The 14,929-nt window shown below is 52.2% G+C and overlaps 1 protein-coding gene across 5 annotated transcripts in view; it reads left to right on the top strand.

Annotated features, from left to right (window-relative positions):
- Positions 1 to 14,929, top strand: part of MLLT1 (MLLT1 super elongation complex subunit) — a 310,004-nt gene that overhangs the window by 183,136 nt on the left and 111,939 nt on the right. For all 5 annotated transcript variants that reach the window (XM_033956582.1, XM_033956581.1, XM_033956583.1 and 2 more), the window contains one exon: positions 4,220 to 4,363. In XM_033956582.1, coding sequence (XP_033812473.1) covers positions 4,220 to 4,363 — 144 coding nt within the window. The remainder of the gene's footprint in view (positions 1 to 4,219; positions 4,364 to 14,929) is intronic.

Below are 14,929 nucleotides of genomic sequence, written 5' to 3'. Positions count from 1 at the left end.
CAAACCCAAACCTCAACAGTCTCGACCTTCCAGGCCACCCCTGATTTACCAGCGGCGTTACATGCCCAGACAAACGCCCGCTGCGAGACAGCCTGCGAAGAGACAACCCCCCCAGAAGTCTCAGCAAAAAGTCCAGCCACCCGCTGTACCTAAGGCTCCCCAGCCCTTTTGACGCCCCTCCCGGGAGCATAACCTCGGCCTCTCCCATAGGGGGCCGCCTCCATCTTTTTTACCACAGATGGGAGGCCATAACCACGGACCTATGGGTCCTCTCCATCATAAGAGAAGGATACTCTCTTCAATTCCACCGGGTCCCCCCGGACCATCCTCCAAGAGAGTATCCTTCAAGCTCGACGCAGACCGCCCTTCTTCTTCAGGAAGTCCAAACCTTACTTCAGCTTCGGGCTGTCGAGACGGTCCCGTCAGACCAATTGAACCGAGGGTTTTACTCCCGGTACTTCCTCGTCCCGAAGAAAACGGGCGACCTGCGACCCATTTTAGACCTTCGGGCCCTCAACAAGTTCCTGGTCAAAGAGAAGTTTCGCATGTTGACTTTGGCTTCTCTATACCCCCTCCTCAAGCAGAACGACTGGTTATGCTCCCTGGATCTCAAGGAGGCCTACACTCACATCCCCATTCACCCGGCCTCCCGAAAGTTCCTCAGATTTCGGGTGGGAAATCTGCACCTACAGTATCGAGTGCTACCATTCGGCCTATCTTCGTCCCCCAGAGTCTTCACAAAGTGCCTGGTGGTAGTGGCCGCAGCACTCCGGGACAGGGGTCTACAGGTCTTTCCATACCTCGACGACTGGCTCATCAAGGCCCCGTCAGCCCCAGAGGTCACTTCGGCGGCCTTGGCTACAACCTACTTCCTCCAGAATTTGGGCTTCGAGATCAACTTCTCCAAGTCCCATCTACAACCCACCCAGTCCCTCCCCTTCATCGGAGCGGTCCTGGACACCACCCGACTCCGAGCATTCCTGCCCCGGCAACGCATGGAGTCTCTTCTTCATCTCTGCCAGTCGGTGGCTACTCGCCAAACCCTACCGGCGAGACAACTGATGGTGCTCCTGGGCCATATGGCCTCCACAGTACACGTGACACCCTTTGCCAGACTCCACCTCAGGATCCCCCAGTGGACCCTGGCATCACAGTGGAATCAGACATCCGATCCACTATCCAAACGCATCGTAGTCACACCTGCTCTTCGGCAGTCTCTACTTTGGTGGATGACCTCTTCGAATCTATCCAGAGGTTTGCTGATGCACTCTCCCCCCCATCAGAAAGTTCTCACAACCGATTCGTCGAATTACGCATGGGGGGCCCACCTGGAGGGTCTCCGCACCCAAGGATTCTGGACCAGTGCGGAAAGACTACACCAAATCAATCTACTAGAACTCAGAGCCATCTTCAATGCGCTCCAAGCTTTCCAACATCTACTTCACGACATGGTAATCCTCATTCGCACAGACAATCAGGCTGCCATGTATTACATCAACAAGCAAGGGGGCACGGGCTCGTCCCTCCTTTGCCAGGAAGCTCTACGAGTCTGGGACTGGGCGGTGCGCCACAACGCCCTACTCAGAGCAGTATACATCCAGGGGGAGAACAACGTCCTAGCAGACAAACTAAGCCGTCTGCTACAACCGCACGAATGGACTCTCCATTCCAACCCCCTTCACCAAATCTTCACGCAATGGGGGACGCCTCAGATAGACCTCTTTGCGGCTCCCCACAACGCCAAACTGCCTCAGTTTTGCTCCAGGATCTACACTCCTCATCGCCTCGAGGCAGATGCTTTTCTACTGAACTGGGGGAAACGATTTCTATATGCGTTCCCACCATTCCCGCTGATCCAGAAGACTCTGGTCAAGCTGAAACTCGAACGGGCCACCATGATTCTAATAGCCCCTCGGTGGCCCAGACAACCTTGGTTCTCCCTCCTACTTCAACTCAGCAGCAGGGAACCAGTACCACTTCCAGTGTTTCCTTCACTACTTACTCAACATCAAGGATCACTACTTCATCCCAACCTGCAGTCTCTCCACCTGACAGCTTGGTTCCTCTCAACGTAACCCCTCACCAATTCTCACAAGAAGTGAGGGAAGTCTTGGAAGCTTCCAGGAAGCCCGCCACTCGACAATGCTACTCCCAGAAATGGACCAGATTCTCCTCATGGTGCGTTTCTAAGTCAAAGGAACCTCAGCGAGCTTCCTTATCCTCCGTGCTGGACTATCTCCTGCACCTATCTCAATCTGGGCTCAAGTCCACATCCATACGAGTCCACCTGAGCGCTATTGCGGCGTTCCACCAGCCTCTACAAGGGAAACCCCTCTCGGCCCATCCGGTGGTCGCCAGATTTATGAAAGGACTCTTCCATGTTAACCCTCCTCTCAAACCACCCCCAGTGGTTTGGGACCTCAATGTAGTCCTTTCCCACCTCATGAAGCCCCCGTTTGAACCACTCAACAGGGCCCCTCTGAAGTATCTCACCTGGAAAGTGCTTTTCCTTGTAGCCCTTACGTCCGCTCGCAGAGTCAGCGAACTCCAGGCATTGATGGCGGACCCACCATTCACAGTATTCCACCATGACAAGGTGGTCCTCCGCACTCACCCGAAATTCCTGCCTAAGGTGGTCTCCGAATTTCATCTCAACCAATCCATTGTACTTCCAGTATTCTTCCCTAAGCCTCATTCTCACCACGGAGAATCGGCCCTTCACACTCTGGACTGTAAACGTGCCTTGGCTTTCTACCTGGATCGCACCAAGCCACACAGAACCACTCCTCAACTTTTTGTCTCCTTCGATCCTAACAAGTTGGGAAGACCCGTATCAAAGCGCACCATCTCTAACTGGATGGCGGCTTGTATCTCTTTCTGCTATGCCCAGGCTGGATTATCACTCCCTTGTAAGGTCACAGCCCATAAGGTCAGAGCAATGGCAGCCTCAGTAGCATTCCTCAGATCAACACCAATCGAGGAAATTTGCAAGGCTGCCACCTGGTCCTCGGTTCACACATTCACCTCACATTATTGTCTGGATACCCTCTCCAGACGGGATGGACAGTTTGGCCAAACAGTATTGAAAAATTTATTCTCTTAAGTCGCCAACTCCCCCTCCATCCCACTGAGGTTAGCTTGGAGGTCACCCACTAGTGAGAATACCTGCCTGCTTGTCCTGGGATAAAGCAATGTTACTTACCGTAACAGTTGTTATCCAGGGACAGCAGGCAGCTATTCTCACGTCCCACCCACCTCCCCTGGGTTGGCTTCTCAGGCTAGCTACCTGAACTGAGGAGACACGCCCGGATCTCCGGGTAGGAAGGCACCGGCGCATGCGCGGTGCGGGCATCTAGAAACTTTAAGTTTCTACAAGCAACACGTGCTTGTGAGACGTCCGTACCGGGGCTCTGTCTGATGACATCACCCACTAGTGAGAATAGCTGCCTGCTGTCCCTGGATAACAACTGTTACGGTAAGTAACATTGCTTTATGCATGCTTAAATGTGCAACAGCCCTAAAAAGGAAAAAAATACACCAGAACTCTTGAAAGGAGTTGGGTATAGATGAGTAGCTTTAACTAGGGCTGGTGATTTAAAAACAAGAGGCTTCTGGAATTCCAGAGGTCATCTTTTATGTAATAATATTTAGTTAGATTTATATCTCGTCCTCCCCAATGAGCTCAGAATGGGTTACGGGTTGACATGCATAATGCATTGACAAATGGGTTATAATTTACATATGTACAGTGAGGGTAGAATTACTTGGGGTGATATACAGTCAGTCACCACAACATAACTGAGACACACTTTGAAAATTACAAAACATCCCAAAAAACCAAGAGCAACCAAGAGCAGTCACAAGCAACCGAATATGGAAATTTAATACCAAACAATTATTGCCATTTCCTTTTACATCTCCCCCTTGTGCAGCTTCCAGGGTAAATTATCAAAAATTTACATAAACCCTGCTATCATAGGAGTTTAGAAGTTATGTAGTTATGCAACATCAGAAGACACACTAGGCATACTACTGTTGTCAATGAAAATTGATTCATTTGGTCCTGTAACAACTGTATCTTGAAATAGTTGAGAATCAGGAGATGATCTTGGTAAATTTGTAAATTTATCTGAATTATTATTTTTTTTTAATAGCTCAGGTTGTATCAAGTTTGAAATCATGCTAGCTCAGCTGTGATGCTCTCCTTTCCTGGTTCCAGGAAGAACCGAAGAAGGTATGTTTCACGTATGACCTGTTCTTGAATCTGGAGGGAAATCCCCCTGTGAACCACTTGCGCTGTGAGAAGCTCACCTTCAATAACCCCACCAAGGATTTTCTACGGAAGTTGCTGAAGGCAGGAGGGGTAAGTATGCACATAAGTGCCAGCTTTGGTAGGCAACCAGAGTTAGGATTTTGCAAAGGAGTCTTTTATTTCTGTTCAGAATTTGCCTTTTGCGTATTCCCTAATGTACAGTAAAATGAAAGTCCCCCCTATATCTTCTGTTATTGCATATGTCATTGCTACACAGAATGAATGGTTTCTGATCTTTAAACATACTGTAATATTTATTAGACAAAGGAAACTTGAGTAACACAACATAATTTTTAAATTACTTCATATATTTAAGGAACAAAGTAATCCAACAACCATATCACCCATGTGAAAAAGTAATTACTCGGCCATCCAATTGATCAAATTTAATTGATTTAGTAGACTGAACACAGCCAGGCTTGATTTCAGCAAGCCAGGGAAAGGGGATTGGGATTTAATATACCGCATTTCTGTGGTCACAGTCAAATTATATTCTATATACTGGTACATATTTTTTTATCTGGGGGCAATGGAAGGTTTGTGACTTGCCCGAGTCACAAGGATCTGCAGTGGGAATCAAACCCAATTACCCTGGTTCTCAAGCTGCTGCACTAACCATTAAACTGCTCCTCACCATCACTGCTTGTCTCACGTTTGGAAAAGCACACCTGGATGATCCCAAACCTTTTGGGATAATGCTCGTTGGACAGACGAGTCAAAAGTTGAATTCTTTGGACAACACATGTCCTATTATATCTGGTGTAAAGTAAATTCAGCATTCCACAGTAAGAACATTATACTTGCAATCAAACATGTGGTGATAGAATGAAGGTGTGAGGATGTTTTGCTGTCTCCAGGTATTGGAGAACTTGCCATTATCCTAGGACAAGCAACAAGAAGTCAGTTCTTTTTTGATACATATGTTTTTCCTGACTTCCTTTTGATATTCATTAACCCTGATTTTGCTAAAGGAAATGGATTATCCTAGGACAAGCAGGCAGCATATTCTCACATATGGGTGATGTCAACCATGGAGCCTGGTACGGATAGTTTGATAAGTGAACTGTCACTTTAAGTTGAAAAACTTAGCACCTGCCTGCACTGTGTATGCTCAAGTGCCTTCCTGCCCGACACCAGCATGAGCCCCTCAGTTCTTTGTTTTCTGCAGAGTGAAGAAGTTTTTCATTGAACTCAGTTTTTTGTTGCCTTCCCGCTTCATGTCTTTTGATTTCTATTCTATGTTTTTTTTTTCTTTCGAGTTTAGTAATTCGTTTTTATTTTTGACGGTTTAAAAAAAAAAAAAAAAAAGAACTTTATCCCAGGACAAGCAGGCATGATATTCTCACATGTGGGTGACGTCATCTACGGAGCCCCGATGCGGACAGCATTTCAAGCAAACTTGATTGAAGATTCAAGCTTGCTGGCTGCACCATGCATGTGTGCCTCCTGCTCCACTAGAGGGCGCATCCCCTCCTCATGGTCTCCAGTTCGATTTTTTCCGCTGTGCTTTTTTTTTTTTTTTAAACGTATTTTTATTAGCAGTGAAAGATACACCACCCAACAGGGCGCAACATCAAACTACATTGTGGCAGTAAGTGTCCATAATTAGCATAAGAACAATAACAGAGGCATAGCCCCCCAAACAGATCCCCCCGCACAGTACAGGGTGCAACAGGTGCAAAAGGCTGCCAGGGCTATAAGTGGTATAGGACAGCAGAAATAGATAAAGTCGCCCAGTGGGGACGGCAATCCCACACCCATTTTTCTTTTTTTTGATCACACACTACACCATCCACACCTCTCAAACTAAGCACACATTCTCTCGCTCCCCTCCCTCCCTCCCTCCCTCGCGTCCCTGGGACATCAAAGCATAGGAGCGAGAAGAATCATCAGAGCATATCATGGACTGTGTACAAGGAGAACAGAGATTGTAACATCTAGATGGGCGCCAGTCCCCCTTCCTGTTCATGTGATGGCACCAGGTCCCTCAGTCTCTCCCACAGACCTACATAATGCTGTTTAAGCACACTCGGAGACCGGGCATACAATCGAATTTCGAACTGGGTGACTTCCCGAAGTCTATTCCTCCAGTGCGGGATCGGAGGCGGCTCCGCCTACATCCAATAAGTCAAAATCAGTTTTTTCACTACAAGAATTACATTATAAAAGAACCTGCATTGGGGGACAGTGAAACCCTGATCCTGGAGGGATGTCTGCAGACCCAGGAGGAGAAACCCATAGTCCCATTCAACAGTACGTTGCACAGCACGCTCCAGTAGGGTGAGGGCCTCCCTCCATACATCCAATTTGGGGCATTCCAGAAAAGAGTGGAGGTGCGTGCCTACACTGGTCTTGCATTTGACACACGAATCACTGTCCCAGAGCCCTATGCGCGCACCTCGCTGAACAGTGAAGTAGGCCCGGTGGAGAATCTTATACTGAAGTTCTTGAAAGTCAGCAGATTTAGTGTAAGAGTATAGAGTGCTGAAACAAGCTAGAAATTGTGGTTCAGATATTTCCTGTCCTAGGTCCCTTTCCCAGGCAGAACGCACAGGAGTGAGCACCGACAAGGGAAGAGATGTTTTGAGTACTCTGTACCAGTGAGCAAGGGAATTGGCTATGGGCGGGGTGACCGAAAACAGAGTGTCCAGAGGGCCCTTAACCCAAATTTTATCACCCCCTCTACGCTCAGCATCCCAGTAGTGGCGCACTTGGAAGTAAGAAAATAGGTAACAAGAAGGAAGGCCCCACACATCCCGCGTTTGTTGGAAGGATGGGAATCCATCATGAGATAACTCAAGGAGGTGTTACATTGCTTCGCAGCCTCGAGTTGCCCAATGCTGAAATACTGATCTACCCCAGCCCGGTTGAAACCTGGAGTTCCCCACCAGACGCAGAAAAGGAGACACCTCCGTCGACAACCGCTGTCTGCGCCGCCACCAGCGCCATGCCATTCGGAATGGTCGTAGAAAACGGAGGGGAACAAGGTATCGCCTCCCCGGATCGTCCTGACGGTGTAATGTATTCAGAAAGTGAAAAGGGGAGCTCCAGTCGACTAGCCAGCCCCGAGGGGAATAACGATAGCACCCAGTGTAGCCCTCATGGATCCATCGCATAAGAGACGCTACATTATAAAGCCGAATATCCGGGACATTGAGTCCCCCCAGGCCTTTATCCAAAGTGAGTTTGGACATCGCTATCCGAGGTGTCCGGGACCTCCATATGAAACGAGAAATAGCAGATTTAAAAGCATATTCGTCCCGCCTGCTAAGCCAAAGGGGCATAGTCTGCAGGGGATACAGAAGTTTCGGGAACAAAACCATTTTTACCAAAGCTACCCGTCCCAGGATACCCAATGGCAGCTCCTGCCAAGCCTGACACAATTTTCCAATGGCGTCCAGTTGTCGCCTAACATTGGCATTATAAAGAGTGGGCAGATCGGTACTGAGATAAATACCCAAATAGCGCATTGGTTTAGTCGCTGGGGTAATGGGCAACACCGCATGCCAAGGCTGCGGCGGGCCCCCTGACAGCAGGAGGAGTTCCGACTTGCTACAATTAACTTGTAAACCAGACAAGGCTCCGAAGGCTCGGATCACCGCCAGTGCTCTAGGCAGGTGCTCAGAAACCTGGTCAACATAGAGTAAGATGTCATCGGCAAATAAGCTGATTTTGCATTTTTGCCCTCTGACCACTATACCCTTGATGTCCTCATCCTGTCGGATCTTGGCTGCTAGGGGCTCTATAGCCAACAGGAAAAGAAGAGGGGATAGAGGGCAACCCTGTCTCGTACCTCTCTGCAGGCTAAAGTCCCCAGTTAAGCCCCCGTTAATCATTAAGCGCGCCCTGGGGTCATGATATAAAGCCGTCACCCATGCCAGAAACCCGCCCCGAAAACCTCCCCTGCGTAAAACCCAAAAGAGGTAGTCCCATGAAATGCTGTCAAATGCTTTTTCCATATCTAGTCCTGCCACCGCCTCCTGGCCTCCCGGACCCACTCTGTCGTAAATCGCGCCCAAGACTTTCAGCAAGTTCATAGAAGCGTATCGGCCTGGTACGAACCCAACCTGATCCGGATGGACAAGATCAGGGAGGAAACGGTTCAAGCGCCTCGCCAATGTCACGGCCAGGAGTTTAATATCTTGATCTAGAAGGGAGATGGGACGAAATGACCCCACCAAGTCCGGATCCTTACCGGGCTTTGGGAGCAGAACTATGTGGGCCATATTGTCCGGAAAGGGGCCTCCCGTCTCTGCCACTGCGTTATACATGGAACTCAGGGGTTGTGCTACCAGGTCCTCAAGAATCCGATAATATTCAGGACCAAACCCATCCGGACCCGGAGCTTTCGCCAATTTGGGGGACCGGATGGAGACTCGGAGTTCAGTCTCAGATATAGGGAGACTCAGCGATGCAGACTGCTCCTCCTCCAGGTGAGGTAGAGATAGGCCCCAGAAAAATTCTGCAAGAGCGGTCTCATCTAGCGGCCGTTTACCATACAGGGACTCGTAATACTTGACAAACTGTTCAGCAATTTGGCGTTCCCCCTCATGCCGGGTTCCCCTGGTGTCGCGAATCGCCATGATGAGTTGGCGTTTTTTATATGGTCGCACAAGGTTCGCCAGGAGTTTCCCCGTTTTTCCCCCCCCCACCTGTGCATGTTGTACCGCTGAAACGCAAGTGTTTGTTCCGCTCGCTGATGAAGTAAGATCTCAATGCGGTCTCGGATTCTCTTATGTTCCGTTCTATCAGAATCCGACAAAGAGGAAATATGGGCCCTGCGGAATTAATGCAGTTGTCGCGTAAGTGATAAAAGTTCCGCCCCCCTAGCCCGGCGCTTGGCAGCCGTGTATGCAATCACGTGGCCCCTCAGGACTGCCTTAGATGCGTACCAATAAGATACCGGTCCTATTTCAGGAGTATTGTTCGTGGCCTGATAATCTACCCATTGCGCCCGCAGGTATGTTCGAAATTCCTGATCATGATACAAATACAATGCCATTTTCCAAGAAGAGGCCCTGCTACCAGCTGCGAGGGTCAGGGTAAGATCCACGGTAGCGTGGTCGGATACCGTAGCTTCCACTATGTCCGATCTAGTGACTCTGGGGAACAACCTTTGGTCCAGTAATATATAATCTAGGCGTGCGTACACTTTGTGGACATGTGAATAAAAGGTAAAATCCGAATCATACGGGTGCAATGCCCGCCAGACGTCCACCAGGCCTAGATGCTGTGCCAAGAATCCCACCCCCTTATTATCATGGTCCCTTAAACTACCCCTTGGAGGCTTGCAATCCACCCCTGGGTCTGCAGTGATGTTCATGTCTCCCCCCAGGATCACCTGGTAATCCGGGTGGGCCGATACCATAGAAAGAACTGTGGAGAAAAATTTATGACAGTAAGAGTTCGGTGCATATAAATTACAGAGCAACAGCTTTAGACCCCAGACCTCCCCCATGACAATAACATATCTCCCCTCCCAATCCGTCATTTGTTTATGCAAGACAAAAGGTAGCCGCTTATGAAATAAAATAGCCACCCCCCTCTGTCGGCCCCCAGAAGTAGAGGAGAAGACTTCCCCGACCCAATTCCTCCTCAATTTGGAATGTTCAATCTGAGTTAGGTGGGTCTCCTGTAAAAAGGCCACATCCGCTTTCAGGTTACGCAAGTGGGTGAGTATGCGGGATCTTTTAACCGGGGACCTGATGCCATCAACATTGAAGGTGGCAATCTTTAGATCAGCCATAGCAGAGAGAGGGACAGGTTACATATTGCACAACCCCGGGGGCCAGCAACTTCCCAGGAGCCCAAGGAATCATCCATTTTTCACCAGCCATTCAAGAACTGAGCCTTGGCAGAAATAACAGATAGGTGCGGACGAGGCCTCCCAGCTAAGCCTCGCCTCCCTCAGCTGCCAAATGCCCCATGTCCCAGCAACCTGAGCCCCCACGTACCCCCCCCCCACACAACCACACCGCATTCACACACCCCCACACATAATCTCCCCCGCAGCCCCCCAGCAACCCCCCCCCTCTCCCCAGCCCCCCATGCTGCACCCTTCCCGTCAGCATACACACCCATGTGTACCCCCCAGCCTGCCCGGAGAACTCCCCCCCCCTCATGTCTCTCCCCCTCTGCATCCCATAAGGTCCTATTATCCCTGCAAAAATAAACATAAACATAACGCTGAATTCAGTAAGGTGTCTCTAATCAAGTCCATGCCAGATGTCGTGTAAATGCCACAGTATACCGGATCAGATGTCAAATTGGCCGCTACATTCCCTGCCAGGCAGATCCCAGAGGGCCCAGCTGATGGAGAGGGGCCAGGAATGGAGTTGGGCCCCTTGTCAGCACAAAGATCACCAAGGTATGCAGTCCGCCAGGATAGTCCCCCCGCATCCAGCTCAGTGGCTGGTTCTCGACCTGGGGAATTGTACACTCCACGGTAGCCAGAGTCTCACATCCATAGGACATGTTAGAAGAAAACACTGAAGCAGCCGCCATCTCCGCACTCTTAGCCCTCAGTGCAGCAGAGAAGGAAAAGTTAGATGACATGCATACCCTCTTTAGCTATATCAGACAGAGGAAGTTTAGCTAGCAGGTAATTTAGCCAGAAACGCCTTGGCTTCATCTCCAGAGTGGAAAGTCAGGGTTTTGCCATCATGCCAGACCCGAAGATTCGCCGGGTACACCAGCGCGAATTTGATTCCTCTGTTATGGAGGTCCGTGCAGGAGGGCGCCATGGTCTTGCGTTGGGCCGCCACCCGCACGGAATAATCATTGAACACGAGGACCCGAGATCCCTTGTAGTCCAGGGCCCCAGCCCTGCGATAGGCCCGGAGTAGCATTTCCTTTTCACGCCAGTTAACATATCGGGCTATTGCAGTCCTCGCTCTCCCCCCCTCCGCCGGCCGAGCTCCAATGCGATGTGCCCGCTCACACGTGAAACTCTCAGCGCCCCCGGCCAAGCCAAATTGCTCCGGCAGCCACTTGCTAAAGGCATCGTAAAGGTCCTGCTCGCTTACCGTCTCCGGGAGCCCGATCAACCGCAGATTATTTCGGCGGCTCCTGTTCTCCTGTTCGTCCAGGGCTGCCAGTAGCTCCCGGTTGTTTTTTTGCAGTTCCTCCACCTGGGTGGTTAGGCCCGAGCACGTGTCCTCCTGGTCGGACACTCGCTGCTCCACTTCCGCTAGCCATCGGCTGTGGGAATCAAACTTCTCATTCATCTCATCCACAGCCGACTGTATTTTATTTAGCCTGTCCGCCAGCGCCGCCGAAACTGAACGCATGATGTCTGTGATCCAGTCACCAGCCGGGATTGTGAAAGTGGCCGGTTCCGCCGCCATTTTGGAGGGGGTGAGAGAGGGCTTGTCCCGGGTTCCCTTTGCCGATTTTACTGGCATGCCCCGCTCCGGCGTGTTCTCTCCTTCGGGCTATGGAGGAGCAGGTAATAGCATCCGATGCCAGGTACTCGCGGCTCCGTTAGGGATGCAGAGAAGCTGATTTTTCGCCGATATTTCGTCCGTGGGGCGGGAGCTCTCCGACAGTGTGTCCGCTCAGACAGGCTGCATCACGTGACCCCCCCGCTGTGCTAAGAAGACACGTTTTTCTTAGCGCTGCCCTAGTGCCTTCTTTGCACCGCAATTTACTATTTTTCTTTTTTTTTTCTTTTCTTCGTAAAAGTCGCTGTGCATAATGAAAAATTTTTTCTTCCTGCTCATCGCGCTTTTCGCGCCTTTTTCTCGCAATCCGGGGGCTCCCGGATCGCCGCGACCGCGAGGCCTGATTGGCCGCGGCCGCCTGGATGTCCCGGCCCATTACGGGCTTTAAAAAGTGCACCGGGTGCGAGCGTCTTCTATCTCTCACAGACCCGCATCGCTGGTGCATCCTTTGCCTGGGGGCCGATCATCCAACGGAAACTTGCCCCCGGTGTGCAACTTTTCAACAGCGGGCGCTCCGCCGACGATGGGCCTGCATGGCAGAGCTATTCGCTACCAATCAACCCTCGGCCTCGAGATCGGCCCTGGCCTCGATCTCGGCCTCGAGTACATCGGCCCCGCCTCGGGACTCGACTTCGAAGACCTCGAGCTCTCATAAGTCCTCTGCCCCGGGTAAGTCCCCTCTTCCCTCCTCAGGTTCCACATCGTCGAAGAAGCCAACCTCGGGGACAATGGCCGCACAGAATGGAAACTCCTTACCCCCGGCCCCGGTAAAAACCCCGAAGACCTCGGGACGTGCCTCCACCCCTCGGGAATGCTCCGAAGTGAGATCACCCCCGGTGGATAGCACAGCGGCCTTGGACATGCCATCGATGCTGTCCATGCCCGTATTCCAGGACCTGCTCCGAGCGATGATCACAACGGAGCTATCCGCTGCCATGGCTCACCTTCAACCGGCCTCGACCTCGCATGCGCCGGACCAGCCTGAGCAACGCGCCGAGACCCCTCAAGGAAAACCGCGCCGTTCTCGTCGCCTCTCCTCTTCATCGGATTCCTCCCCGAGGCATTCGAGGCATTCAAAATGAAAATCGAGACCCCTCTCTAAGAAAGCCCGGAGTTCCCCTCCGGTACGAGGGCGCACCCCCTCGACTCGATCGGGGGAGCCACTAAGGGTCACCGAGCTGTCTCTTACCAACCCACAGCTCCTATTGACTCCCCCTCGGTCCGGAGCTCCAGCCCGAGGCCCTAGGCTTTCGCCGAGGGAGTCCGGGGAGGGATCCCTGACCAGGCACCGGTTGGTCCCCAGAACCCCGGCGGCGTCCCCGAGGGGCTCCTCGAGGCGACGCAGGTCCTCGACCCCGGAGCACTTTCACAGCGCATCTCCGGTATCGGACCGAGGATCCTAGCGAGAGCCCCGCTATTCGAGGGAGGCTTCTCCTTCCTTCTCAGCCAAACGGCGGTCTCGGTCACCGTCCCCGCAAGGGGCCACGGGACCCCATCGACCATCCTTCACGAGGTTCGTCCAGGACATGGGACATGCCCTTGACTTGGACCTACAATCTGACTCAAGGTACTCCAAGGAATACCTGGCGGAGCTGGACATGCCTTCCCCACCCCGAGAGTCCCTCCGGCTACCACTGAACCCGGTACTCGGGCAGACCCTTATCAGGAACCTCGAGACTCCTTACATGGTGATGGCGGTCCCATCCAAAATGGAGTCTAAGTACCGGACGGTACCTCACCCGGGGTTTGAGCAACCACAGCTGTCCCACCAATCTCTGCTGGTGGAATCATCTTTGAAAAAAGCTCACCCCTCTAGGGTGTCCGCGGCGGTCCCCCCTGGACGCGAAGGCCGGACACTGGACAAATTCGGACGCCGGTTGTACCAGAATTCTATGATGACCGCCAGAGTACTGAACTACACCTTCACTTTTTCCTCCTACCTGAAGCACCTCATTGGGCGGCTCACCTCCTTCTTGGAGAGCTTACCCACCCCTCGCCAGACAGAGTTCAGCCTCCTCCTCGAGGATTTTTCCAACCTCAGGCTACACTTGTTCCACGCCGCTTACGACGGCTTCGAGCTATCTTCCAGGGTCGCAGCCTTCGCGGTGGCCATGCGCCGGCTGGCATGGCTACGATTCGTCGATATGGACCCCAACCTGCAAGATCGACTAGCCAACCTCCCCTGCCTCGGGAAGGAACTCTTTGACGACACAATCGAAGCTGCTACGAAACGGCTGTCTGAGCACAAACGCTCATTCGCGTCCCTTGTCCGACAGAAGCCTAAACCACAGACCTCTCGCCCCTTCCAGGGATTACCTCGACGCTACCCCCAGAAGTCCACACCGGCCTTTTCCAGGCCACCGCTGCGACGCCCCCAGGCTCACTCTAGGGCTCCACCAAAGTCACAGCCCACGGCGTCGGCGAAGCCATCTCCGTCCTTTTGACGGAATGAGCGGACAGGGGCGGGCCCCCTCCGCACCTCCACCGAGCCCCCTCCCCATCGGGGGCCGCCTTCAAGCCTACTACCCTCACTGGAAAGCCATCACGTCGGACTCATAGGTCCTTGGCGTGATCTCATCAAGGTACTCGCTCAACTTTCAAGAGGTACCCCCCGACAGTCCACCGAGCGCGTGCCCTCCCAACCGAGCGCAGTTGCCCCTCCTCCTCTCCGAGGCACAGGACCTCCTCCGCCTGCGGGCGGTGGAACCGGTCCCCCAAAATCAAAGGGGCCAAGGGTTTTACTCCCGTTACTTCCTGGTACCGAAGAAGATGGGAGACCTGCGCCCGATCCTAGACTTGAGACACCTGAACAAGTTTCTAGTACGGGAAAAGTTCCGGATGCTTTCACTTCCGATTCTTTACCCCTTGATCAGCGAGGGCGATTGGCTCTGCTCCCTCGACCTGAAGGAGGCCTACACCCATGTTCCGGTGCACCCTGCTTGCCGCAAGTTCCTGCGCTTTCAGGTGGGAGACCTTCACCTGCAATATTGGGTCCTCCCCTTCGGCCTGTCCTCGTCCCCCCGAGTCTTCACGAAGTGCCTCGTAGTGGTCGCGGCTGCCTTACACTCCCATGGTCTGCAGGTATTCCCCTACCTGGACGATTGGTTGATCAAAGACTCGACCAGGGAGGGGGCTATCTCAGCGACCCAACAGACTATCACTTCTCTTCAGTGTC

This window comes from Geotrypetes seraphini, chromosome 8 (assembly GCF_902459505.1).
Source record: "Geotrypetes seraphini chromosome 8, aGeoSer1.1, whole genome shotgun sequence".
Taxonomy (NCBI): Eukaryota; Metazoa; Chordata; class Amphibia; order Gymnophiona; family Dermophiidae; genus Geotrypetes; species Geotrypetes seraphini.
The sequence above is the reverse complement of the archived record's forward strand: the minus strand, read 5'-3'. Positions and strand labels throughout refer to the sequence as shown.